The 25,844-nt window shown below is 43.3% G+C and overlaps 1 protein-coding gene across 1 annotated transcript; it reads right to left on the bottom strand.

The window, feature by feature from the left end:
• Positions 1 to 462: 462 nt before the first annotated feature.
• On the bottom strand, positions 463 to 15,151 carry LOC102905983 (cell adhesion molecule CEACAM3-like). Its single transcript, XM_006997648.3, has 7 exons — positions 14,713 to 15,151; positions 13,834 to 14,187; positions 10,660 to 11,019; positions 7,264 to 7,617; positions 5,649 to 6,008; positions 2,924 to 3,265; positions 463 to 1,891 (listed from the first exon to the last, which is right to left on the bottom strand). Exons 1-7 carry the CDS (start codon positions 14,774 to 14,776, stop codon positions 1,608 to 1,610), a joined length of 2,118 nt encoding a protein of 705 aa, XP_006997710.1. The 5' UTR covers positions 14,777 to 15,151; the 3' UTR covers positions 463 to 1,607.
• Positions 15,152 to 25,844: the final 10,693 nt, after the last annotated feature.

Raw genomic sequence — 25,844 nt, 5'->3', positions numbered from 1 at the left:
AGAAAGAAAGCCTGTCTCAAAAAACCAAAAAATTAACATTATTAATATTAGAAGTAAAATTTGACACTCTATATTCCATTTTCAGAATTCTAAGAATTCCATAAGTACTCAATAGTGATTTGCTAATTGTTGACTGACCCAGATGAAACAGACACATTTCAAGAAACCCAGAACCTACAAAGATAGAAGCATGAAGAAACACAAAACTGATGCCATTTCACAAAAATGAACGGTCTTTTTGTTTGGTTTGGTTTTTTAAGACAGGATTTCTCTGTATAGCCCTGGATGTCCTGGAGCTCCCTTTGTAGACCAAGTTGGCCTCAAACTCACAGAGGTGATCTGCCTCCCAAGTGCTGAGAATAAAGGTGAGTGCCACTACCACCTAGCTAAAGGGAACAACTGTTGAGGATGAAAACAGGCAACCTAGGAATAGAATAATTTCCAGTGCAGTAGGGGAACACATGAAAACACACAGCCAATTCTTTATTCAGGGGGATACTGAGCTTTCCCTCTAAGACATGGATCAATACAAAGATGATGTTGTGGCCACATCTGTTCAGTATTCCCTTAGGAGTCCTAGACAGAACAATTAGACAAGACAAAGAAGTGAACGTGGTCAATCAATCAGCTGTAATATATGTCTGTAGATGACTTGAAGTTATCTGTAGAAAATCCTTAAGATTCTACAGAAATTTGTGAAACTGGTGAGCACACACACCCATCTTACCCATACCTCTGTAAATTAATTTTGACCACAAATAACTGCATATACTGTTTTGTCACAGGCATAGAGAAAGAAATAGATGTGGTTGCACAGGGCTGGAGGGAATGGGATTGGATTAACAAGGCTTTGGGAATGGACAATGGTGATGGTCACATGAAAATATGCATATGTTCATGCCACTTATTTGCCCACTTCAAAATGGCCAAATGGAAAATTCCATATATGTCTCAAAAATGTTGAGAGGAAAGGAACCTTGTGTAATGTCAACCTGTCAATGCCACTCTCAAATTAGAAGCAGTCCAGGTCAGTCTTTTGACATGTCATGTTTTTTTTTTCACATGTGTACCTAAAATAAACTGTGGATCAAAACTCTTTAGTAACAATGTATGTCCTTGGGGGAAAAGAACAGTCCCTTCTCCTGTCACTCTTCCTCACTTCACATAAATGACTGTTGTCTAGGCAGCATAATGTGAGTGAGTTCTACATGGAATGTATTTGGATACAGGAGAGGATGCATTTATCTTCATGTAAACACTGTAGCATGTTACCAAGGGAATCAGAGCATCCAGAAGTTTTGGGGATCATGAAATTAATTTCTATGGACTCTGAGAGTTGTCTATATATTTAATCCAAAACCCAAGCTCTAAACTCCTTTGCAATTCTGTTTACTATATTGATGTCTTCTTTTCCCTTTTGCAAACCAAGTCTCTGTTTATATCCTGGCCTGTCTTTAGACACATGTTTATGCCAGGATTAGTCATGAGCCACCAAGCCAGCTGTACCTGAGTGGTAATTGACTATTTCTACAAGAAAGTTTTTCTCCTTGTTGTACCACATTGATAAAGAAATGCCACTACTCTGTTATAGTGTGAGAGTAGACAGGTCACTCATTCATCACAGCAAGCCTGACTGGGAGACTGGTCATTGAGCTGACTGGGTTGGAGACCTCACACTTATACTCTCCATCATCCTCCATCCTGACAGGATCTATGGTGAGTCGGCACTTTTTTGGTGACAGGGTCATCCTGTCTGTAAGCTGCAGACTCCGGTTATTGAAGATCCACTGAGTGGAGATTCCAGTGTTAGCTGAGAGGCAGGTGAGTACAAGAGAGCTCTGCACTGTAACTTTGGTGCTGGTGACTCGGATAAAGGGCTGTGTCACAGGCTCTGTGAAGCAAAAAAAAGGAGGGGGGCATGACAACAGCTCTTCAGAGATCTCAACAAGCCCATCTGTAGTCAGTGGACATGTAATAAAACCTCTAGGGTAGAGACATTGGGCTATGACAATAGAAGTCTTCTTGTAGTATCCATCTGCCACTCATGGCTTGTGTGACCCTGATTCAGCCTCTGGATTTCCTGAGTCTATTTCCCTTCACCTGAGCACATAGTGCATGATCATTGTTTTGTCTTTGAGTAAGCTTAGTTATGAGAAATGGCATGACCTTTGGATGGGAGATCTGCTCAACTCAGCAGCATCTGTTACTTTTTGCCTGCAGCAGGGAATCCCCTAGCCTGGACCCCTGAGAATGAAAAGATACCTAGAGAAATATATTCTCTGTCCCTCCTCTTGGGGACCCTGACCTTCCTGTGATGTCTGCTAAGCTTATCATTAGAAGAGTTGGCTTATGTCCTGGTACCTGTCCACAGAGAAGAAGATGCCCTGGTGACCTACCTAACTGCAGCTGTCACAGTACTGGACACCTGGTCCCACACTCTATGGGTCTTAGACAGTCAATAACACTGTGTTCCCTGTCATCTCTAACAGGAAGTCCAACTCAAGCCTGAGAGAAGGGCTCTCCATGGTCACCTGGGGTTGAGTCTGAAACAGAGGTCTGAAGCCAGGGCTTCCTGATAATCACTCCACTATGATGAAACCATAGATCTCCAAGATAGGCCAGGCCTGACTCCCAAGAAGTCTTGCTCAAGGCCATGATCCTGGTGAGAGCCCCAATATTCTGAGGCTGACTGACATCCTTGGGCTAAGTTACTGAACACAAATCCTTCTCTGTAGACGTTGTTACATGAGGTATTCTGGTCAAATTTACTATGTCTACCTGATGTGTGTCCTGTACTAAGTACTCAAACCCCAATGTGGATACACAATGTACAGAGGAGACAGTCAGTCCAAAATGGACACTCTTGTGTGTATAAAGAGAAATCAACCCCACCAGAGCTCAGAGACCCCATAGAATCACTTACTGTATATGTGGAGGTACACATGTGCTTCTTGAATTTCAAACTGTGCATTTAAGGTTTGTAGGGTGTAGAATCCAGTGTCCTCCTGGGCAGCATATTGGAACAGTAGAGATCCATTAGGGTACACAGTTTCTCTACCACTGTGTGCAGACCCCAGCATACTTTTATTACTGGTTACTACATTCTGTACAATTTTGTGACTTTTGACAATTGGTATGCCTTTATACCAAACAAAGGATCGAAGGTCCTCTGGGATATTATAAACAAGTAGGAAAGCATTATCCCCTTCAACAACATTGTGTGGCATTGACTCAATAGTGAGCTGAGCAGGAGGGAGCCGGCAAGCTACAAGGGAGGATAGAAGAGAGAGAGAGACAAATTCATCAGTACTGAGAACTTTGTTTCTGCTGTAATGTGAAGTTTAGGTCTATCAATTGGCTGAAGTGTGTGGGCATGTCTGTAAACTCAGAGGTGCCTAACTTCACTTCTTCCTCTACAGACCCCAGTCTTCACATTCTGCCCTCTTTGATCTCTTCCCTCTTTGGATGCCATCAATTATAGATGGGCTTCCTGGTCTGTCTTCAATTCACTAGAGATGGAGCCTTGTTAGAAAATCTACTTTGATCTTTTTGGAAGGCCTAAGGCATGGACTGGCTCAGAAAAATGTGGGTGGATGGAAGAATGAATGTTCATGGATTTGCAAGTCCAGGTGTTTATGAAATTCTCATATGTGGAGCTACTGACACCAGTTACAACTCTAGGTTACATTAACTTATACATGTGTGGGGAGTCAGTGTGGGGGTCTGGGTTTGTAGGAGTGTGAGTGTTTGTACAGGAGCAGGTGGATGACATCCTGTGTGTATGGGTGAATGCTTGTCACAGTACCAAGTGGGATGTCAGGGAACAACTTGAGGGAGACTTTCCTATCCTTCCACCTTAAAATATTCTACCTAGTCTATGAACTCCCTCCCTACACACTACCAGGCAGTGTTCCCTTCACCTCTGAGCAAGAGCCACTATCTGGGGCTGCAACCTTTGCAGAGAATCACACAGTGAACCTCCATGGTGGCTATAGCCTGCTCTGCCCTCCCTCTGTGGTGAACAGCTTTTGGTCCAGCACTTACCCCAATACCTACAGCCTTCCTTCCTCTGAGCTCAGCCTCCTGAGAGATTGGATGTTGTCCAAGGCCATTTTCTGTCCCTTCAACTCTCACTCCTGCCTTGTATCCTAGTTAATTTCTCTATATATTTTTTCAGTCCTCCAGACCATGCAATGAGCAACAAGTTTGACAATCATCTCTGTGCCTTAAGGCAACAAAAATTCACACCAGGGCTCTCCTCTGCTGTGTTCTACTAACCTGTCCTTTATGATACAGATTCCTAGTTGATCACCTTGTCTGACTATGTTCTCAATGCTATGAGAAGGTGGGATTTACTCCCTGCAGGAAGGTGAAAGAGATGTATGTGAGTACTAGAAAGTACCCATCTGACTCATGCCTGGACAAGGCATAGAACCATTCTTAATGGAGTCAACGGTCAGGGCACATTGTCATGAAGCCCAATAGGAGAATCATGAGGATGTGAAGCAGGAGGTGACCTGAGTTCTGCAGAGAGGGCAGTGGCTCATCATCCTAGGGAGAGTTCATAGAGACCCTTAATCTTTCTATGAAGGCTGAGCTATGCCTTTGGTCTCTCTGTGTCCTTCCTTGGATGCAGCTGAGCTCTGTCTAGGTGTAGTCCTCAAAAGATGTGGCTGTAGTTGGGGGGTGGTAACACAGGATTCTTTGGCAGAGAAGTGTACTTAGAAACACAGGAAGGAACCAGTAGTTCTCAGAAAACTGTCAGTGAGCTCCAGGTCTGTGTGGGAGGAGGATGGAATCTAGGCTACAGTTAATCTCATAGTTCCAGGATATACTTTCCTACATGTTGATTCTTTGTCCTATAGCCACCTAGTGATAACTAGAGGAAATGCACAGATATCTTGGAGATGTCCAGATAAGCACCTCTTACTATTTGCCTGCCAGAGAGAATTCAAATGCTGGACACCAGAGGAAAATCACTTGCTAGGAGGGCTTGTGTCCTTTTTTCCTCCCATTTGGGACCCTGATCTTCCTATAAGGTCTTATGATTTTATCAGGGCAGCTAGTTAATGGTCTGGGCACCTGACCAGCTATACTCTCCACGTGTGGTCTCTGGTGAAGATAATCCAGGGGACCTAGCCTACCTCTTATGACAGTGCATTAGCTGGTTCCACATACCAATAAAACTCTGTTCCTTGTCAGCTCTAAGGGGAAGATAAGTCCCATAAGTGACAAAAAGCTCCCATTTGTTATCTGGAGTCTATCCAGGGACAGAGATTTGCAACCAGGGCTTCCCAGAGCCCTGTGTGAGGATCCCATGACTTCCTCAACCGGGGACTGCTTGATCCTCACAGATCCTTTCAGGAATCATCTGCATGGTGACAGCTCCAAGGGTCTACACAGAAGCTAAAATCCTGGGGCTGAGTTTACCTAGCACAGATATTCGACTCTGCAGGTAAAAACAGGTGAGGGGTTCTGATACATTACAGTTTCTCCAAACTGTGTGTGTCCTGCAGTAAGGGCCTAAGCCCCAGTGTGGGGACACAGTGCAGTGGGAGAGAAGCCAAGCACAGCTCAGACCTAACAGCCCAGTGTACAAAGTAGGATAAGACACACCCAGCAGCTAGAGGCCATAGAGAATCACTTACGGTTCACATGGAGCTCCACATGTATTATTTTAGTTCTGAAATCTCTGTTTAAAGTTTGTAGTGTGTAGAATCCTGCATCTTTCTCTGTTACATTCTGGAGGAGCAGGGATCCATTGCTGTACACTACTGTTCTACTGCTGTGGGCATGCCCCTGGGTGATAGAATTTGTGATGCTGCTGTATTCTGCAATTTGAAAAAGGTGGGTTCTATATATTGATTTGTACCAGCAAAAGGTTTGCAGATCTTCTGGCAGATTATGAACAAGGAAGAGAACGCTTTCCCCTTTAGCAGCATGCCGTGGCACCTGTTCTATGGTGAGTTGGGCAGAAGTGACATCCTTGCAGCAAGCAGAAAGGGAGGCTAAAACACAGAAGAAAAACAGTTATCACAAAGATCATTGTGTTGGGTGGAAAGATGGCAACCTTCATCCTAGGCAGATGGGTTCATCACTCACCCTGAAGATGCAGGTGTGGGTGCTTCTAACCCACCTAGTGGGTGTCAACAACATGACCACTAGTCCCTCAGTGCCCAGAAATATGTCATCTCCTCTACAAGGAACTCCCTCATGGGGTGTCTCCATGGCTGCCCCTCACTGCCCTTTGTCAAGCACTGTGCACACCTAGCACACTGAAGTTGAGATTATGCCTCCTCTGAAATTTTTCTCCACAAACCCCACATCTTCATTATTGTTCTTTTTTCTCAGTTTCCCATATGATTCCAGTCAACCCCTGACTTCACCTTCTAGATGTCCTTGCTGCTCTGCCCTGAAGCCCATAAGTCTAGGACTGGGTGGGGTCCAGGAGAAGTCTGATATCATTGCTGGCTCAGGTATTAGGAAAGACTTAGAGACTAGGATGGCTGGATTTATGTCAACTTCACACAAGCTACAATAGATTTGAATGAGGGGGGCTCAGCTGAAAATGCCACCACCATATGGGTCTGTTGGAAGTTTAGAGTCCAGTGTTTATACTGGTGGTAGTTGTGGGAAGGTCCAGCCTACATAAGGCAGTTTGACTCCTATACTCAGCTTTCCAGGGTGCTATAAGAGACCTGGCTGAGCAAGCAATCAAGAACAAACTAATAGGCATCGCACCTCCATGGTCTCTGCAACCCATCCTAGATTTTATTTATGAAATTCGTATTTGGGAAAATAAATATCCCAGTTATACATGGGCAGCCAAAAAACCATTAATCCCATTTAGCTCTCCTAGGCATTAATATTCTAGCCCTTGCAAATGCTATGATCACTAGTAGTTGAGCCTAGGAAAGAGGAGAGTGGCCAGAGCTTCCTAGTGCTCACCTCTCTGTTAAGATGTCAACTTTTCCTCAACCATCCCCTGATTAATGCCTATTGGGTCTGTTTTAATGAAATGTGCATTGAGATCCCCATGAGACTGAATGTATTCTGACATTTTTGACTGAGTTACTTTGTGCCAAGGTCTTTCTTGATACATGGGTGAGTCAGATGATGGAGTATGATCTATTTGTCTCCATCATGTGTGTTCTCCACTAAGTGCTCAACCACCAACATAGTAACACTATATACAGGCCAGAAAAGACTGTGCTGTGTGTCTAAGCCCCACAGGACACTGAATAATCACAGAGAATCACTTACTGTCCAACTGGAGATGAATATGCACAATTTCCGGTCTCATATCTGTTGTTACAGTTAGGAGAGTGTACCATCCGGCATCTTTATAGGTGGCAATATGGAGCAGCAGGGATCCATTGCTGTACACAGTCTCTCTGCCACTATGTGCAGGGCCAGGCATACTTGAATTTGTGGCTATTAGATATTTGACAATCTCACGGCTCTGGGACACACGATCTCCTTTGTACCAGAAAATGCCTCGAAGATTCTCTGGGAGATGGTGAACCACTAGAAGAACACTTCGACCTTTAGCAATGTTAGGTGGAATAGATTTAATAGTGAGCCGGGCATGGGTGGGATGGTATCCACAATGGGAGGCTAGAAGGGAAGAAAGATCCATTAGTAGTAGAACTTTTATATTTGCCTAATTTGTTCCCTGTGTCCTGCACAGATGTGTCCATTACTCAGCCTAGGTGTGTGAGCGTCTTCCTGCCCTACTAGGTGAAGGTCGGCACATGACCTCTACCTATTCAGTGTACCTGCGCATGACATTTACTCTGTATGGCACTATCTGCTCTGTTGTTAACAGAGTCCTGACTCTCTGCCCTCAGACCCCTGCTGACATTCACTGTAGATTGTTGTTGGGGGGATGATGTCCTGGCTTGCTTCCCTATAGACATTGACAACTGACTCTCTGGCTTTCTGTTCTTTATGTGCTTTCTTTTTGTGGTTCCAACCAACACCTGACTTCAAGTACATTTAGTAGGGTTTTGTGAAGATCAGAACTAATTTCACTTTTTGGAAGGCATGCTGCTTTGAAAAGATTCTGACACCTGGGGAGAATGAATGAATGAATGAACATGAGAATAAATAACCAATGTTCCAATGTCCAGAATGTCCAGGTTTTTTTTTTTAATGAAAGAAACTCTTAGCTTGTGGCTAATGGATATTCCAGTTTGATTTATTTTTTTACATATACTTCTATTGCATGTGTGTGTGATGCTCTGCCTTTGTGTGTGAATGCATGTAGGTGTGAACACATGTGCATTTCTACATAGATGTGTATATGGCCAGATGCATGGCGCAGTACTTATATGTGGGGAAGAGGATATTTTTGAGGAGTAGGAAAGTTCTTCCATCTACCACATTGGAGCTGAGGATTAAACTCACATCATTGGCCCAGCAGAATTTGCCTTTACTCACTGAAACACCTCACTGACCCACCCAGGACAGATTCTTTTCTGTGTCACCCTGTCATAGTTGGGAACATCAATCTTCAGAATACAGTAGCCAATGTGATTGCCATTGAACAAAGAACAATCTGGCTTTCATCTGCACCCTTACCATTTCCTGTTCACTGAGAACTTCCTGCTGCTGAACCTCTGTGCATCTCAGTGTCATCTCCACTAAGGGGAAAAGACGACACCTTGATTCTCCTTCAGATTTGTCTTCCTTGGGGCTCCAGTACTGAGCACCCCACTTTTACACACTGTTGGGAATTCTATCTTCACTTAGGGGACTAGCCCTTGTCCATAGGCCCCTTGAACAAGGTAGGGATCTTGATCCCTGGAGCAGGGGGTGTCTCCAAAGGATCCAGCACTGCCACCACACTCCACTGTCCTGGAGTAACTTTTCCTACCCAGAGTCAACTGCACTGTCCCAGATCAGCTCTGCTGTCCTGAAGTCACCTCTAATGTCCTGCCTCCCTAGGCCTGAGCCTGCTATAAGGCAGAAGCCTCTCCCAGAGTCACCTGGGCTGTGGGTGGACCCTTCTCCAAAGCACTGCTGTCTCCTCCCCTTGGAATTGCTTGGTGATTCTCTTCCCAAATCTCTTTCACTATGTTTTAGTCCTTCAGACCACAGCTGTGAACAACAGGCCAATAATCATCCCTGTGCTCCTAAGTGTAACAGTTCACCCCAGGGCTGACCTCTACTATGTCCTGGCCTTGGCTCTGTAGCACTGAAGGGGGAGGGGGACTTTGTATTCCCTATGCATTCTTTGTGACACAGAAACTCTTCTGTAAACCCAGTGGTCCTCATATCCTCAGTGCTCTGGGAAGGTTGAATTAGCTCTCAACTAAAAGGCAATGGATGTCTGTGAAGGCTGGAAATGGACCATCTGAGTGATGCCAGGGGAAGGACACTAATTGCTTATGAATAGGGTCACCATTTCAGGGTCTCAACCAGGACAAATATCCAGGAACAGTTTTATCAGGAAAGACAGGTCTTGTGTGTGGAAAAGGTCACCTATGTCTTAGACAGCTGTTGACTCACTCTGCTGTGGAGGGTTGCAAATGGAAATATGAATTCCAGCCTCTTTTGTTGCTGGCTGAGGTATAGTAAAGGTCTTCCATGTCTATCCTGACAATTTAGGGATGTCTCTATCCTTTGCTTGGTAATTCCCCTGTGGTCACCCTCTCTTTCCCTAAGGAAGATGCTAAAAGGAATGAGGCTGAACATTATCCCCTAGCATAGAACTGTTCTCAGAATGGCCTTGTGAGAAGGACTTTAGGTCTATAGTGACAGAAATGGAAAGCACACAAGTTTCTTTCATCTTCTTCAGGAAAGCAGCATCTTAGAGTTTGACTGTGAGCTAATATCACTCCCTGGAGATTGATAGGATGACTGGAGCTCATGTCTGGGAGCTGTCAAGACATGCAAAGCCTGTTACTATCTGGCTGCCTCAGGGAATTCCCTGGATTGGACCCCAGAGGACAAACACTTGCCAGGTGGATCTGTGTCCTCTCTTCTTCAACTTGGGGATCCTGATCTTCCTGCGAAGTCTCATAAGTCCATGAGGACAGTTGACTGCTGGCCTGGGCACATGTCCAGCTCTGCTCTCCATTCTGAATCTCAGAAGGAGGTAACCAGGTGACACACATTGAATGTGACTCTCATGACAAAGCACTGATTGGTTTTAAATGCTATGAGATGTGGATATCCGAAAACTATTATTTCCTGTCAACTCCATAAGAAAGTAAGAGTCCAAACCTGGTACATAAGGAAGTAATTGTCCCCGGGATCACTTGTAGTCAATCCTCAGACAGAAATCTGGAACAAGGGCTTCCTGGTACTCACATCTCTGTGAGAATACCAACATCTGACTGATGCCAACATGATGTCTGTCTGAACCATGTACATGGTGAAAACCCCAAAAGACAAGATTGAATCTAATGCTAATTGCACACACTTACACTTTCTCATCACACACACACACACACACACACACACACCTCTGAGGGTGGAGGGAGGGCAAGAGTCTGATCTATGGCCATTTGTCTCTGGTATATGTGTCCTGCACTAAGTAATAAAACACTAAAGTGGGGACACAGTTCAGAGTAGAAGTATGCATAGGCCAAGCAAGAGAGTCCTGTGAGTCCACACACACCCCAGGACTGAATGATGTTGAGAATCACTTACTGTCCAATTGGAGCTGCACATGAGCTACTTCAGCTGTCATATCTGTGGTCAGAGTTAATAGGGTGTATAATCCAGCATCCTTCCAGGTGACATTTTGGAGAGCCAAGGATCCATTGCTGAACACTGTCTCTCGACCACTGTGTGCAGGACCTGGCACACTTGAATTCTTGGCTATTATGTGTCGGCCAACCTCATGGTTCTTGAACACATTAATTCCTTTATACCAGAAAAGGGCTCGAGGATTCTCTGGGAGATTCTGAACCACTAGAAGAACACTTGACCCTTTTGTAACTCTGGGTGGCACTGATTCAATAGTGAGCTGGGCAGAGCTGTGATGAAGCCCACAGTTCAAAACAGAGGCTAGAAGGGAAGGTAGAGATGGATCAATAGTTGGACCTTTATTTTTGGCAAAGATGAGGCCCTGTGTCCTGAGCAGGTGTGTCCAAAGCTTAGCTTGGCTGTGTGGGTGAGTGAATTTCTGTCTTTTACTGACTTCCATGTCTTCAGCATCCCTGCAAGTGTCATTTCCCCTTTATGATGCTCTCTGCTCAAATGTCAACATAACCCCAGTAGTTTAAAGCCTCAAACTACTGCTCATATCAGTGTAGACTGGGGTTGGACACGTGTCTCCCTGACCTCTTCTCTACAGACCTTGACACCTGACTCTCTGAATTTAATGTTCTTTCTTCTTGTGGATCTAGTCAATACATGACTTCATGTTTTAGCTTTCTTTACTTCCAGTCCACTAGGACTAGGGAATAGTAAGAACCAGGATTCATCTTATATTTTTTTAAAGAAATGGTGCCTAGAAAAACTCAGATACATGTGGACAATGAATGAATGAATGATATCACGTGTATGCTCATGAATGTTTAAGAAATTCATAGGTTTGGGAATACAGAGTCGAATGTTTCCATTTGCTTTGATTTTTTACACTCCTTTGTATTTGTCTGTGAGTTTGTGTTCAAGGTTGTGACTGAGGACATGGGAGTGAGTGCAGGATACAGTACCTAGGTGAACATCAGAGGACTTGTGTTCATTAGTCTCAGTATGTTAGACATTGAAGCGAGTGCATGTATCTAGTGAGCCATGTCACTGATCAGTATGAGCTTAATTATTCTTCTTTAGGATGCCAAGAAGAGGACATCAGCATTCAGTTATTGTCATCATGCTGATTAAACTTGGATAACAACAATCCCTTACCCCACTTACTTTTTCAGATTCACCAAGGATAAGAATAAGTTACCTACCTGCTTTTGAGCATCTGGCCTACCCTTTGTCTTCTTCTCTATAAACACCGAGACTCATCTCAGGTCCTTATTCCCTTAGGAGACTCCAGAGGGTAGGTCAATCTTCTCTTCTCATATGCTGTCCACTCCTGGTCTACTTGTCTCTGATCAGGAGCTCCTGAGAGTCTGTGACTCTTTGCGGAGGGAAACAAAGGTGCATCCCTAGACTCTGTTGCATGATAGATCCTTGCTCTGTGGCACGTCTCCGCCCAAGCTCTGCTACATTTCCCTCATGTGAACTGAGCCTTCTCCCAGGATGGAGCATCTCCCAGGGTTCCATGGGCTGTGGGGTTCGCTATTCAAAACCCTACTCTGTCCCCTTACTCTCAGTGCTGCCCCATATCCCTCTCTACTTCTCTCTTTATGTCTCAGTCCTCCAGAACACACAGTGATCAGAAGGGCAGATGAACATCTCTGGGCCCTGAGAGAACAACATCTCACCCTGGGGCTGCCCTCTGCTGTGTCCTGGCCTTGAACTGTCAGCACCAACGAGGGAGCATCTGTACTCCATGTACAACAGAGAATCCCAGCTGGGCACCCAGTCTGTCCTGTGTGCTTGGTTCTCTGAAAAGAAGGAATATCCTCTTAACAGGAAGGTGACAGAGGTGTCTGCTAGGCCTCAAGTAACAAGCTGAGTGAGGCATGAAGAATGGGACAAATCCATTCTTACTGCAGTTATTAGTCAGGGTTCTGACCCAGGACAAAGGCTCTTGAGCAGATGAGTCAGGATCCTCACATCCTATGTGTATGGAAGGTGGTGACCTGGGTCCTATAAAGAGAGCTCTGGGCTCAATCATCCCATGTAGGGTTTCATGATGATGTTCCCATTTCTCTTTACTGAGCTATGTGCTGAGACCATGTGCACTTTGGCCTCTAAGATGCCTTGGACTTCTGTCTAGGTGATTCCCCTTGGCTATCCTATCATTCTTAAAGGAAATATATAAGGTCTGGTACTCAACATGATCCCCTGGAACTTCAGAAGATGCAGAAAGCAATGAGTATGTCTGTGAAGTCTGTTTCACTGACCTCCAATCTGTAGGGAGGGGGTGGGAGCCAGGATACAAGGTAAGTTCCATTTTAGGAAAATACCTTTTAGAGTTTTGATTCTGTGTCCTGATTCTCCCCCTGGTGACCACTCAGCTCACCTTGGGGAGCTGTTGAGATCAGACATTGAAGACTCTTACCAAAAACAAAGAATTCTTTGAAAGAATTCTCTGAGGTGAACCACAGAGGACAAGCACTTGTCAGGCTGACATCTGTCCTCTGTCCCACTCCTTCATGACTCTGACCTTCCTATGAAGTCTCATAAATCAGGCCACCTGTCCAGCTATGCTTTCCTCTTGAGTCTCTGGAGATGTCCAGGAGACTTAGCCTAACTATGGATCTCATGACAGTGCACTGGCTGGTTTCACATGGCACAAGATTTGAGCTAGTGGAAATCACTGTTCCTGATCATAGGAAGTCAAAATCCAAACTTTGAAAAATGCTTCTAATGGACACCTAGAATTGAGTCTGGGACAGGTGACTGGAGCCAGGAATTCCTGGTGCTCCCCTCTTCCCAAAGATCCAGTGTTATCCTCATTCAGGCCCAATGTTGATTTCCTCAAGTTCTTTCACATGGACACATTCCTGGTGAGAACCCCAAAAGTCTAGACAGAGGATGATATCCTAGGTGAGTTACCTACCACACATTCTCTTGTGTGCAAGGGCTCTATTCTACTGTAGTTATTCTGGACAATTTAATGTGTTCTGCATTAAATCCACACACCCCAACATGGGGACACAGTGCAGAGAGGAGGTACGCACATGCCAGATCTGACACTTCTTTGTGTGTCCAGTAAGTTGAACCCCACCCAGCATGGAGAATTCACAAAGAATTACTTACTGTACACGTGAAGGTATATGTATATTGTTGATATAATTTTTACTTTTCTGGTTTCTAGTATATAGAATCCTGTGTCCTTGTGGGTGACATTTTGAATCCACAGGGATCCATTTGGGTACACTGTCTCTCTACCACTGTGTGCTGGCCCCGGCAGAGCAATATTGTATTTCAGTGTGTAGGTTGTAATTTTATGGTCCATATTTGCTTCTTCTTTAAACCATGATATGGTTAAAAGATTGTCTGGCAGATTGTGGACAAGAAAAAGGTTGCTTTCTCCTTCAACCACATGGGGAGGCACTGATTCAATGGTGACTTGGGCAGTGGTGGGCCGGTACCAACAAGTTAAAAGGGAGACTAGAAAGAAAGGGATAAAAAGCATCAATATTGAGCAGGTATGATCATAGCTTACTCAGTTGAGGCATCTGGCTGTTGGTGTGACCACCCTCCTTGATTGAGATGAGCGACATTACCACCATTTTTCAGAGCCTCTGACTGTGTCCTTTCTATTTCACAGAATAATCTTCTCATTTCTTTGCCTGGCACACCACCTCAGTATTACCACTTCTCTCCTCACATAAGGTGTATTTGGTGGGATGAAGCCACTCTGACCTCCTCCTCTATTTGGAATCACAGTTCCATGATTGGGGACATCAAGCTTCAGAACATGGCAACTAATGGACTCACTTTGAATGAGGAGGGTTTGGGGCTTTTCTCTTCCCCTCATCACCTCCTGTCCTCTGAGAGCTTTAGGATTCTGAGTCTCTGTCCCTCACTACACCTTCTGCACCATGACTGCATACAGAAAACCCCAGTCTTCTCTCAGGATCCTATCCTCTTGAGTTTGCTTCCAGCTCAAAGTCCAAAAGGGGGTACACTTACCTGTGAGGAGTAGTCCCTGCCAGGAGGTGCAGCCCTTGCAGGGAATCATTGAGGACTCCACCATCTCTCTTCTCACTGTGCTATTCTCTGTATCAGAAGAGATTCAGCCACGACACAGCTCCCAGGCTCTTCTGTCCTTCCTCCTTCTGAGATGAGCTCTATCCCAGGCTGGAGCACTTCACAGACCACAGTTGGCTGCCAGGTGTTGGGTCTGTGTCCAAGGCACTGCTCTGTCCCTTCCACTCTCACGGCTGTCCCACATTCCTCTCATCTTTTCTTACTTTATGTTTAGCCTCCAAGTAACATATTGAGCAGCAAGGCTGATAAGCATCCCCATGCCCTCAGAGAAGAATCACTCATCTCAGGCTTGACATCTGCTCTGTCCTGGCCTTGGGTCTGTCAGCACCCAAGAAGAAATCTTCATCCTGCCTGTGTGTCCTTGTAACACAGAAACCCAGCTGAGCATTTGGTCTGCCCTGCATCCTCAGTGCTATGGGAAGGTCGGATTTACTCCTCAAAGGAAGTGGGCAGTCTCTGAGGACTACAAATGAACCAGCTGAGTGGTGACTAGTGAAGAAGAGCAATCTTTATCACTAATGGCTTCAGTCAAATTCCTGACCCAGGAGAGTGGACCAGGAGCCATTGTGTGAGGAGTTTCATGTCCTCAGTGTAGGGGTAGATGTGGTGCCACAATTTTTATGGAGAGCTACAAGGCAGCTTTCAGAATTATATGTTGGCTGAGCTGGGTGTTACATGAGCCAGTGTCCTCACTGATCTTCCTGGGTCACCTTTGTCCTTTGCCTAGGTGATTCCCAGGGCAATCTTGTTTTCCCCTGTGAGAGATACCAAGAAGGAGGGGGTTTTCAGGTTCCCAATGCATAAAGATGTTCTCAGTCACATGAAGCAGCCAGTAGGTCAGAGCAGGGTCTAGGGACAGGCATGAAAATGAGTCTCCTAGACAAGTTCATGGTTCAGGGAAACAATTTTCTGATTGTTGAGTTTGTGTCCCGATATCATCCTCCCACTGGAGATAACTGAGAGAACTGCAATCTCATGACTAGGACTATGTCAGGCATGGTCAACAAGTCAACTGTAAACTTCCCTGACTCCCTCAACACAAGTGTGAAGGAGGGCCTGTCACCCTGTTCACTCTTCTCTCCAGAATTCCCCTTTCCATCTACTGTAGGGTGGGTTAACAGTAGCCCCTCAGGTACCTGTCCCATAGGGTGTTCTCTGAGAGACTTGGGGAAGATGCTTACACGTGGATGAATATCTACTCTGAGAGATATCAAATAAATCTTTGAATTCAGATCTCTTTTAGTCCATTCACTTTATTCTTCTAAGTCATTTCTCTCTGCCTCTGATCTCTCAGCTCTTCTATCTTTCTTCTACCTTAGTTCTCTCTCTCATCCTTCTTTCTTGCCTGACTTCTCACATTTCTAACAAGAGACTCCTTGCAGTCCTGAGAAAAGTTTTAAAACCATCAAGGTCATAGCACATTCCTAGAATAGATGATAAGGAGCAGAGCCATTACCATAATTTCACAAGGTTTCCATTCTCAGGACCAGAGGGAAAGGGTGCAGTGCCCAATGCAACAAACTCTGAGACATAGCTTTTCACTGGCAGACTTAGAAAGCAATGAATTGGCAGGCTTTTTTAGGGTGGTTTGTGTTAGTAACCTTGGTAGACACCTGCAACTATGACCTTGTGCATAACTGTAGAGTTTTAAACTTATTATGTATATACAAAGAACTTTAGTCTAGATTTAAATTTATTTGAGACAAAAATGAGCTTAATGTATGCAATTTGTGTTAGACTGAGGAGAGATTATTATTTTCTCTGTTAGTCTGAGCAAAAGGAACAAAGCAAGCTTTAAGTGTCTACAGTCTCATGGGAAAATTGATCTATCTAGGAAGCATATCCTAGTATATTTTCTATATATCAAAATTATACAGCTAAATGAAAAGTCATGTTCCTCACCACCCAGGGATACATGTGCCCATAAGACTGAGATGTAATCATGAGATGACATACATACATTACATGAAGATGCATGGTAAATTAGAAGATCCTAGTGTTCTTGTACAAGAAATTTGCAACATGAAACAGCCAATTCCTTCAAAAGGCAATAATTCCAAAACACCTTGTATGATGGATTCCTCCAACAGAACACTTGGTTTTGAGAGGTTGACCTTCTGAATACCACTTGTCACGTGCTGCATACTCCCATGGACTTTTGCTACCAGCAGCTCAATAGTGGGTCTAAGTAAAGTTTCAGGTTTTTCCTGGGAAATCCATGACAAAAGTTGAAACAGTGTGAATCCAGAAATTTTCAGAGGAAAGTCCTTGAAAATTTCTCTCAAAGGACAGGACATCAATGTATGGTGGCACATGCACTTTCTGGCCAATCACTGGTGTCTAAATCCTTCCTTCTCTTTGCCCACAAGGTGCTGAAGGGTTTGCTCTTTAGTACAAAGAACATTGATTCACTCGGATGTGTCTTCTGCTCTTCCATATTCCCTGTTCTATTTCTTATTCTTGCTGGAATAAAGCAACAGTTTAAGAGAGTGTAAAGAGTCCATTTTCTTTCTGGTTTGGTTTCAGTATAGCACTGGAGGAAGTCAAGCCAGAGAACATGCTGCTTGATGCTAGCTCTCTGCTTCAAGCATAATTAGTTAGCTTATTAAAGTAAAAGACCACATGCCTAGGGATGAGGTTGCCTACAGTGGCATGGGACCTCCTGAATCAATTAGGACAGTCCCTCACAGATGTGTCAATAGCTCAACCTGATAAAGACAGTTACTCTGTTGCATCTTTTTCCCCCAAGTGACTTTGGCCTGTGTCAAGGTGACAGTTAATGCTAACTCGGAAAATGTTTTAAACTTCCAAGTCTTCCTCTTCCACATGGATATTCCACAGGAAGTTTTCCATTCTCCAAGGGAGTGTCTCTCTTTGTTTGCTGTGGCCATCATATGTGCTGGTATTCACTGCCCTTCACATCTGGACCCTCAGAGCCAGGACACAGCTCAAGGACATCTGAACTGGGCTTCACTTTTCCCAATTCCCAGATCCTGAGCCCAGGGACACTGTGATGTCCACCAGAGACACTGTGAAGAGTAAGTGAAACAACATCATCAAAGCATTAGCTTCATCCCTAATCAAGTCTGGCCTTCCACACACATTCATCACCTGCCCCTTCTAGCTCCATTGGAATCTGAGTAGAAGCCAATCACCAGCTGAGACAAGACAGAATCTAGGAGCATATGGCATAAAGAAACATGAACGTTTCCAAGCTCTGGGTGTTCCTTCTGGGTCATGGAGAAAAAGAATGCAAATGGTGGGAACAGGAAGGCATGAATTAGTGATTTAAGTATATTTGGCCAAAAGTACAGTCCTTCTCCTTGAGGCTTAGATTTATGATTCTTCTTTCTTCTATTATTATTATTCCTAGGTTTAGCCTTTCCATAGTGTCCCAGATTTCCTGAATTTTGTGTTACATTTTTAGATTTAACATTTTCTTTGACTGATAAGTTTATGTCTTCTTTCATATGTTCAATGCTTGAAATTCTCTCTTCCATCTTGTACTCTGTTGGTGATATTTACATCTGTAGTGCCTGTTCACTTACCCAGATTTTCATTTCTAGAATTCCCTTACTTTTTTGTTTCCTTTATTGCATTGATTTCAACTTTCAGGTCTTCAATATTGCTTTCACCTGGCTGCTTGTCATTTTTTGGCCTTATTGGCATTCACTAAGGAATTTTTATATTTCCCACATTTATGGTTACCTTTTCCTCAAATTGTTTAAGGGTGTTTCTCTTTTCCTCTTTAAGGACCTCTATTATGATCTTAAAGTTGTATTCAAGGTCATTTCCTTGTGATATGACAGACTTGGAATATTCAGGTCTTGCTATCATAGAAAGGCTGGGCTCTGGTGGTGTCATATTGCCCTGAGTGTTGTTAATTGCAGTCCTACACTGATGTTCAGGCTTCTGGGTTTGGATTAGGTCTAGGGCCTTATTTCTGATTTTGTCTTTGTAGGACTGGCAGTTTGTTCCTTGGTTACTGTTCCCTCCTTGGTCTTCTAATCTTCATGGCCTGGATTTCTTGTGGCCAGCATGACTTCTGGTCTAGTATGGAGCCTCTGTCCAAGTTGGGAGTTGGTTGATTAGCTTGTTGTTTGGTGCAGCAGGGGCATCTCTGTTCCTTTGACTGGTGTGGTCTGTATCTGTTATTTAGACATATGTGTACTGTGCATGAATATCAGAATTTAGTTAAGAATGTGGACTGGAACAGACTGCAGTGTGGGTGATGAACTGGGAAAAGTTTAGGTTGGGGGATGGGACTCTGGAAGCAGAATCTAAGGTTGTGGGCCAGTTCATCAGGCAAATGGGTCACTCATATATTCATCTGACTGGTGTGGCCTGAGCTTCAAGACTCTATTCCTGAAACCAGGTGACTTGGGATGTGTCAAGGTGACAGCTAATGCTAACTATGACAGTCTTTAAATCTGTTTAAATCCTCATCTTCCACAGGGTAGAATCCATAGGACATTCTCCATTCTCCATCTTAGCCTCTACCTGTGTTTGTCATGGTCATCACAAGTGCTGCTGTCCACTCAGGGAACAGCTTAAGAACATTTTCCCTGAGTTTCACTTTTCCACTCCCTGTGTCCCTTAGCTCAGGGACACTGTGATGTCTACCACAGACATTGTCAAAAGTTCATGAAGCAGCATCATCAAAACATAGGTTTCATCCTTATTCAGGAGAGGCATCCCAGGCTTGTTTATCACCTGAATCTTTTGCCTGCATTGGATTCAGACCAACCAGTCAATGGCTAGACAGGACAGGATCTGGGAGCATTTGGAAAAAAGGAACATGAGCATGGTTCAAAGCTGTGCAGAATCCTTCTGAGTCATAGCAATCATGAAAGCAAATGGAGGGGACAGGATGATTTCAGTTGACAATAGGAAAGTCTACTTGACTATAAGATCAAGTACAATAAAGAGACCAATGTTACCCTGCCTGTGAAGTTCCTCTCACCTGGAGGAACCCCATGCTTCACATTTCAATACCAATACAAGGTGAGCCAAGAGAAAGCAGACATGCAAGGAGAGGAGAAAGAATCATAGCTGGAATCTCATAAGAGGACTGGTATTTGTTCAACCCCTGACACAGACTTGGAATTACTTTCTATGCTTATCCATAAAAACAAGGCTTTACCCCAAAGCTCAATGCTATCATTGCAGGTATTCATGTTCCAAGGCCTATATTTTTTTTTACTTTTGTCCTATGGACAATAGTGCCTAAATTCTGGACAAGGGAACATAGGATCAGCAATTATTAGAAGTGATGATGGGAATAAAGTGCTCTTATTTAGGTATCTGGGGCTTTCCATTGATAAACCAAGAATATAGTGCAGGTGGGTATGAAGCAACATTTGAGGAGTAGTTGAGAGTTGACTCTGAATACAAATGAATACCTGAGAGGAATATGATCAAGTTGTTGATACTATCTGGAACAGAGTGAAGCCACATGTGAAGTCAACAGAGAGAAGGGAAACTCCTTCCCAGTAGAAGGCTATAATATCTGTTCAGGAACCTTAGTTGAGCAGCACCCAACCAGAACTATGGTGCAGATTAGTGAACAAGTACTCATATAGCATGAACAAGCCCTGATATATCTCTACTACAACATACAAAACATGTGTTCTCTGAGCCTGAGATATCACCTGTCTCCATCACCCTGAACCTCTCTAGGCAGGATAAGTCCCTCAAGGACCTAGCCAGCCAAGATATCTTTGTGGTGGATCTCTGTCATGGACTCAAGAGAGAGCAGGTTTCTTGGTTCTAGCTATGTACATTTAGGCTGTTGTAGCCATGGTGAAACAAACTACTCACAGGTAGTGTTAGAGTTGAATGGGTCTCCTTGGCACCCACTAAGGTGCAGGTTTCACACTCAGAGAGTCCTGCATCAGTCATGACATCCAATAAACTGAGAGTTCATTTGCTTTCTGACAGTTCTGACTATCACCTTCTGAGAGTCGTTGACAATTTCTCTCAACAGGTAAATTGTATTCTGGCTCTCCAGTTTATGCTTTAAGGCTACCATCTTCACCCTCCTCATAAAGGTAGAATAGTTTCTTGTGATGGTAAAGTTTGGCAGCAGTACTGTGCAAAGAACAGAGAATATGGCCCCCTGTGAGACCTCTGACTGTAGCAGAAATCTCAAAAGTTCTTATTAATAAAATCAAACTTAAGGCCAGTTATTGGGGTGAACATTGGAAGATCAGAGAGACAGAACAAGCCACAGCTAAACTTCACTGGGCCAACTTTTCAGCTGATCTTGTTTCCTCAGACTGGAAGCTTCTGTGTCCTTATCCCAATGGCTCTCAGCAGAACTGCTGCTCAAATGCCTGAAGCTTAACCAGCTAAAAGCTTCTAGTTTCTGGTCCACATGACTTATATAACTTTCTGCTTTCTACCATCACTCACTGGGATTAAAGTCTGGCTTTCTGAGATTAAATGTGTGAGTCACCATGCTTTGCTGTATCCTTGAACACATGGATTTCTGCCTCTGGAATGCTAGGATTAAAGGCGTGTGCTACCACTGCCTAACTGCTATGTTTAATATTGTGGCTGTTCTGTCTTTGACCCCAGATAAGTTTATTAGGGTACACAATATTTTGGGGAACACAATAAGGCCACACCTTAGGCCTCTTTTAACTAGTGCTGGCCATTCCAAACTCAACTCCCAATCCATGTTTTTGGGAACCAGGCAGAAGATGACTCACAGTCACATGATGAAGAAAATGACTGCTCAGAGGAAGTGGGTTTCCTGTGCTGTGTGAGAGAAACAGTGTCTTCCATGTGTGTCCTGAGCTGCATAGCATGATGATACAGACCTAGGATCTGGAGTCAGATGCCCATTGTCTCTCCTGGTCCTCACTGACACACTCCTGCCTGCCACCTGAGAGTGTTGTGTCCCTCCTTCTCTACTGATGTCCACTGCAGAGCCTGGGGCAGTGCCCTCTGAGGCACTAATGTTCAAGAGGTCCTACTGATTGCACAGAATAAGACTTCTCACTGAGCTTCCCTGAAAATCACTCACAGGCTGCCTTCAAGACTTAATGTGTGCAAAGACATCTCATACATGAGAATAGGAGAGAGCCTGTCATTGATCTAACTACCCAGGGTGGACCATAGCATGGGCCAATATTCCCAGGTGTTTAATGATGATTGAAATGAGACACAGGTCCCCATAAGGCAAATGAAGAGTCTCAGAATGGTCCAGGATAGGTAAGAATATGAAGTATAGTTCAGCGTGAAACAGAACTATGTTCTTGTCTTTGTATTATCCCTCTCTTGAACACTAAAGGACAAGAAAGAGAGTTTTCTTGAAATTCAGGTGGATGGGAGGAAGAGACCACTCCATCACCATCCCATTGTCTTCAGAGGGTCTCAGGACCCAGAAACACAGCCTCCAACTGCATCACTTGAAGGAAGAGTCCCATCAGCTGGTCAGCAGGCATGATTCTTGTGGTCAGGCTGCTCCACCACCAGCCCCAGTAGCATAGCATCAGAAGTTCCCTAGAGGCACAGTTTGATCCTGTCCTGATGGGAGGAAGAACCACCCCAGAGACACAAGTGCCACCTACACCAAGTAGAGAATGAATCAACACCTGTACGTGTAATTACCCCAAACCCAGGTGGGTACACAGCAGTGTAAGAATACACTCTACAACATAAAGAGTAAAATGACACCTCCAAATCCTAGTGGTTCTACAAGAGCAAGACTAGAACACACAAACTCAGATGAAGCACAAGAAAATACCTTAAAAACAACTTTATGAAGATGAGAGAGGCCCTTAAAGAGGAAATGAAAAAATCCCTTTAAGAAATGGAGGAAATGGCAAAGAAAAAATGGAAGAAATTAATAAATCCATCAAAGAAAACCAAGAAATTAGCCAATCAAACAGTTCAAGACTTGAAAATTGAGATAGAGGCAATAAAGAAAACACAAATTGAGGGACTTCTGAAAACGGAAATCTGGGAAAACAAACAGGGAACTAGGAATTTAAGCATAACCAACAGTATACAAGAGATGGAAGACAGAATCTTAGGCATGGAAGTTATGTTGGAGGAAATGGATTCATCAGTCAAAGCAAAATTTAAATATAGCAAAATCTTGGCACGAAATATAAGGGAAATCATGTGTGGTGGTATTGTGTTCCCCAAAATATTGTGTACCTTAATAAACTTATCTGGGGTCAGAGAAGAGAAAAGCCACTAGTTAGGCAGTGATAGCACACGCCTTTAATCCTAGCATTCCAGAGATAGAAATCCCTCTGCATCTCTGTGAGTTCAAGGCCACATTGGAAACAGCCAGGCATGGTGACTCATGCCTTTAATCCCAGGAAGCAAGCCTTTAATCCTAGGGAGTGATGGTAGAAAGCAGAAAGGTATATAAGGCTTGAGGACCAGAAACTAGAGGCATTTAGCTGGTTAAGTTTTTGGCTGGTTAAGCATTTTGGCTGGTTAAGCATTCAGGCTTTTGAGCAGTAATTCAGCTGAGACCCATTCCGGATGAGAACTCAGAGGCCTCCAGTCTGAGGAGACAAGACCAGCTGAGGATCCGGTGAGGTGAGATAGTTGTGGCTTGTTCTGTCTCTCTGATCTACCAGCTTGGACCCTAATAACTCACCTCAGGTTTGAGTTTATTAATAAGAACTTTTAAGATTCCTGCTACAATCATGGGACACCATGAAAGGACAAAGCCTAAGAATAATAGTGATATAAGAAGCAGAAGAATCCCAGCTTGATTTTAGACACTTAAGGGATTATATCAAGAAAATACATTATAAATATTCCTAATTTGTATGATATACAGTAAGTCAATATTTACATGTAGGTTAAATTTTATACTTGATAACTAAAATCTATTTGCATGCTTGTTTATGAATTGGTATATATCATTGTACAAAATCATATTGTAAATTGCTCTTGACCATTTTATTCATATGTCAATATATTTGAGTGACTCCAAAGAATCCATTATTATAAAAAAAAAGAATCCTAGCTCAAAGGCAGAGAAAATATATCAATAAAATCATTGAAGGAAACGTTTCCAATTTAAAGAAGGACATGCCTATGAAGACACAAGAAGTATACAAAACACCAAATAGATTGGACCCAAAAAAGTCCCCTAGCCACATAATAATCAAACCACTAAATATACAGAAAAAAGAAAGAATATTAAGAGCTGCAAAGGAAAGAGACCAAGTAACATAAAAGGCAGACCAATTAGAATTACACCCGACTTCTCAATGGAGACTGAAAGCCAGAGGGTTCTGGAGAGATGCTTTGCAAACAATATGAAACCATGGATGCAAACTCAGTCTACTAAACCCTTTAGCATGAATCTTAGATGTCTTATTAATAAAACGAACCCAGAGCCAGGTACTGGGTTAAAGCTGCAAGATCAGAGAGACAGAACAGGCCACAGCCACCTCACCTCAACAATTCCTCAGCTGATGCTGTTTCCTCAGACTGGAAGACACTGAGTCCTCATCCAGAATGGGTCTCAGCTGAACTGTTGCTAAAAGCCTAAAAGCTTATCCAGCCAAAAGCTTCTAGTTTCTGGTCTTCACATCTTATATACCTTTCTGCTTTCTAACATCACTTCCTGGGATTAAAGACATGAGTCACCATGCCTGGTTATTTCCAGTGTGGCCTTAAACTCACAGAGATCCGAATGGATCTCTGCCTCCCAAGTGGTAGGATTAAAGGCATGTGTGCCACCATTTTCTGGCCTCTATATCTAGTGACAGCTCTGTTCTCTGACCCCAGATAAATTTATTAGGGTGCACAATATTTTGGGGAACACAATATCACCAAAACCCCAGCAAAAATTTCAGTCACCATAGACAGAGCAAACAAGACATTCCATGACAAAACCAGACTTAAACAGTACCTATCCACAAATACAGCCCTACAGAAAGCATTAGAAAGAAAACTTTCTAATGAAGATAGCTACACCCAGGAAAACTCAGGCAATAGATAATCTCACACTAGCAAATTTCAAATAAAACAGACATGCGCGCGCGCGCGCGCACGCGCGCGCACACACACACACACACACTAACAACAACAACAAAACCAAAAATAACAGGAGTTAACAAACACTGATAGTTAATATCTCTTAATATTAATGGACTTAATTCACCTATAGAAAGACACAGGTTTACAGGATGGGTACAAAAACAGAATCCATCTCACTGCATAGAAGAAACACACCTCAATTTCAAAGAGAGACATTACCACAGATTAAAGGGTTGGAAAAGATTTACCAATCAAAAGGACCAAAGAAACAAGCAAGTGTAGCTATCCTAATATCTAACAAAATAGATTTCAAACTAAAGTTAGTCAAAAGAGATGGAGAAGGGCATTTCATATTCATCACAGGAAAAAATCCATGAAGATGAAACCTCAATTCTGAACAAATAGAAGGCACATGAGTTTGTAAAAGAAACATTAAAAAGCTTAAATAACACACCAAACCCCACACATTGATAGTGGAAGACTTCAACACCCCACTCTCACCAATGCACAACTTGGCCAGACAGAAATTTAACAGCAAATTAAGAGAATTAACAGATGTTGTAACTCCAATGGACTTAACATACATCTATAGAACATTTCACCCAAAAACAACAGAATATTCTTTCTTCTCAGAACCTCATGGAACCCTTTCTAAAATTGACCTAATACTTTGTCACAAAGCGAATCTCAGCAGATTAAAAAAAATGGAATAAACCCCTGTATCTCATTAGATCACCATGGCTTAAATTTAGACTACAATACCACAAATTACAGAAAGCCTACAATCTCATGCAAACTGAATAATGCTCAACAGAATCACCAATGAATCAAGGAAGAAATAAAAAAATAAAGAATTCTTTGAATTCAATGAAAATGAAGGCACAACATACCCAAACATGTGGAACACTATGAAAGCATTCCTATGAGGTAAGTTCATAGCACTAAGTGCCTACCTAAAGAATTTGGATAAATATTACACTAGGGACTTAACAGCACACCTGAAAGCTTTTTGTTCTTTTCTAGAACAAAAAGAA

Source organism: Peromyscus maniculatus, chromosome 1 (assembly GCF_049852395.1).
Source record: "Peromyscus maniculatus bairdii isolate BWxNUB_F1_BW_parent chromosome 1, HU_Pman_BW_mat_3.1, whole genome shotgun sequence".
In the NCBI taxonomy this organism is placed as follows: domain Eukaryota; kingdom Metazoa; phylum Chordata; class Mammalia; order Rodentia; family Cricetidae; genus Peromyscus; species Peromyscus maniculatus.
Note: the sequence above shows the minus strand (reverse complement) of the source record. Positions and strands in the feature narration are given on the sequence as shown.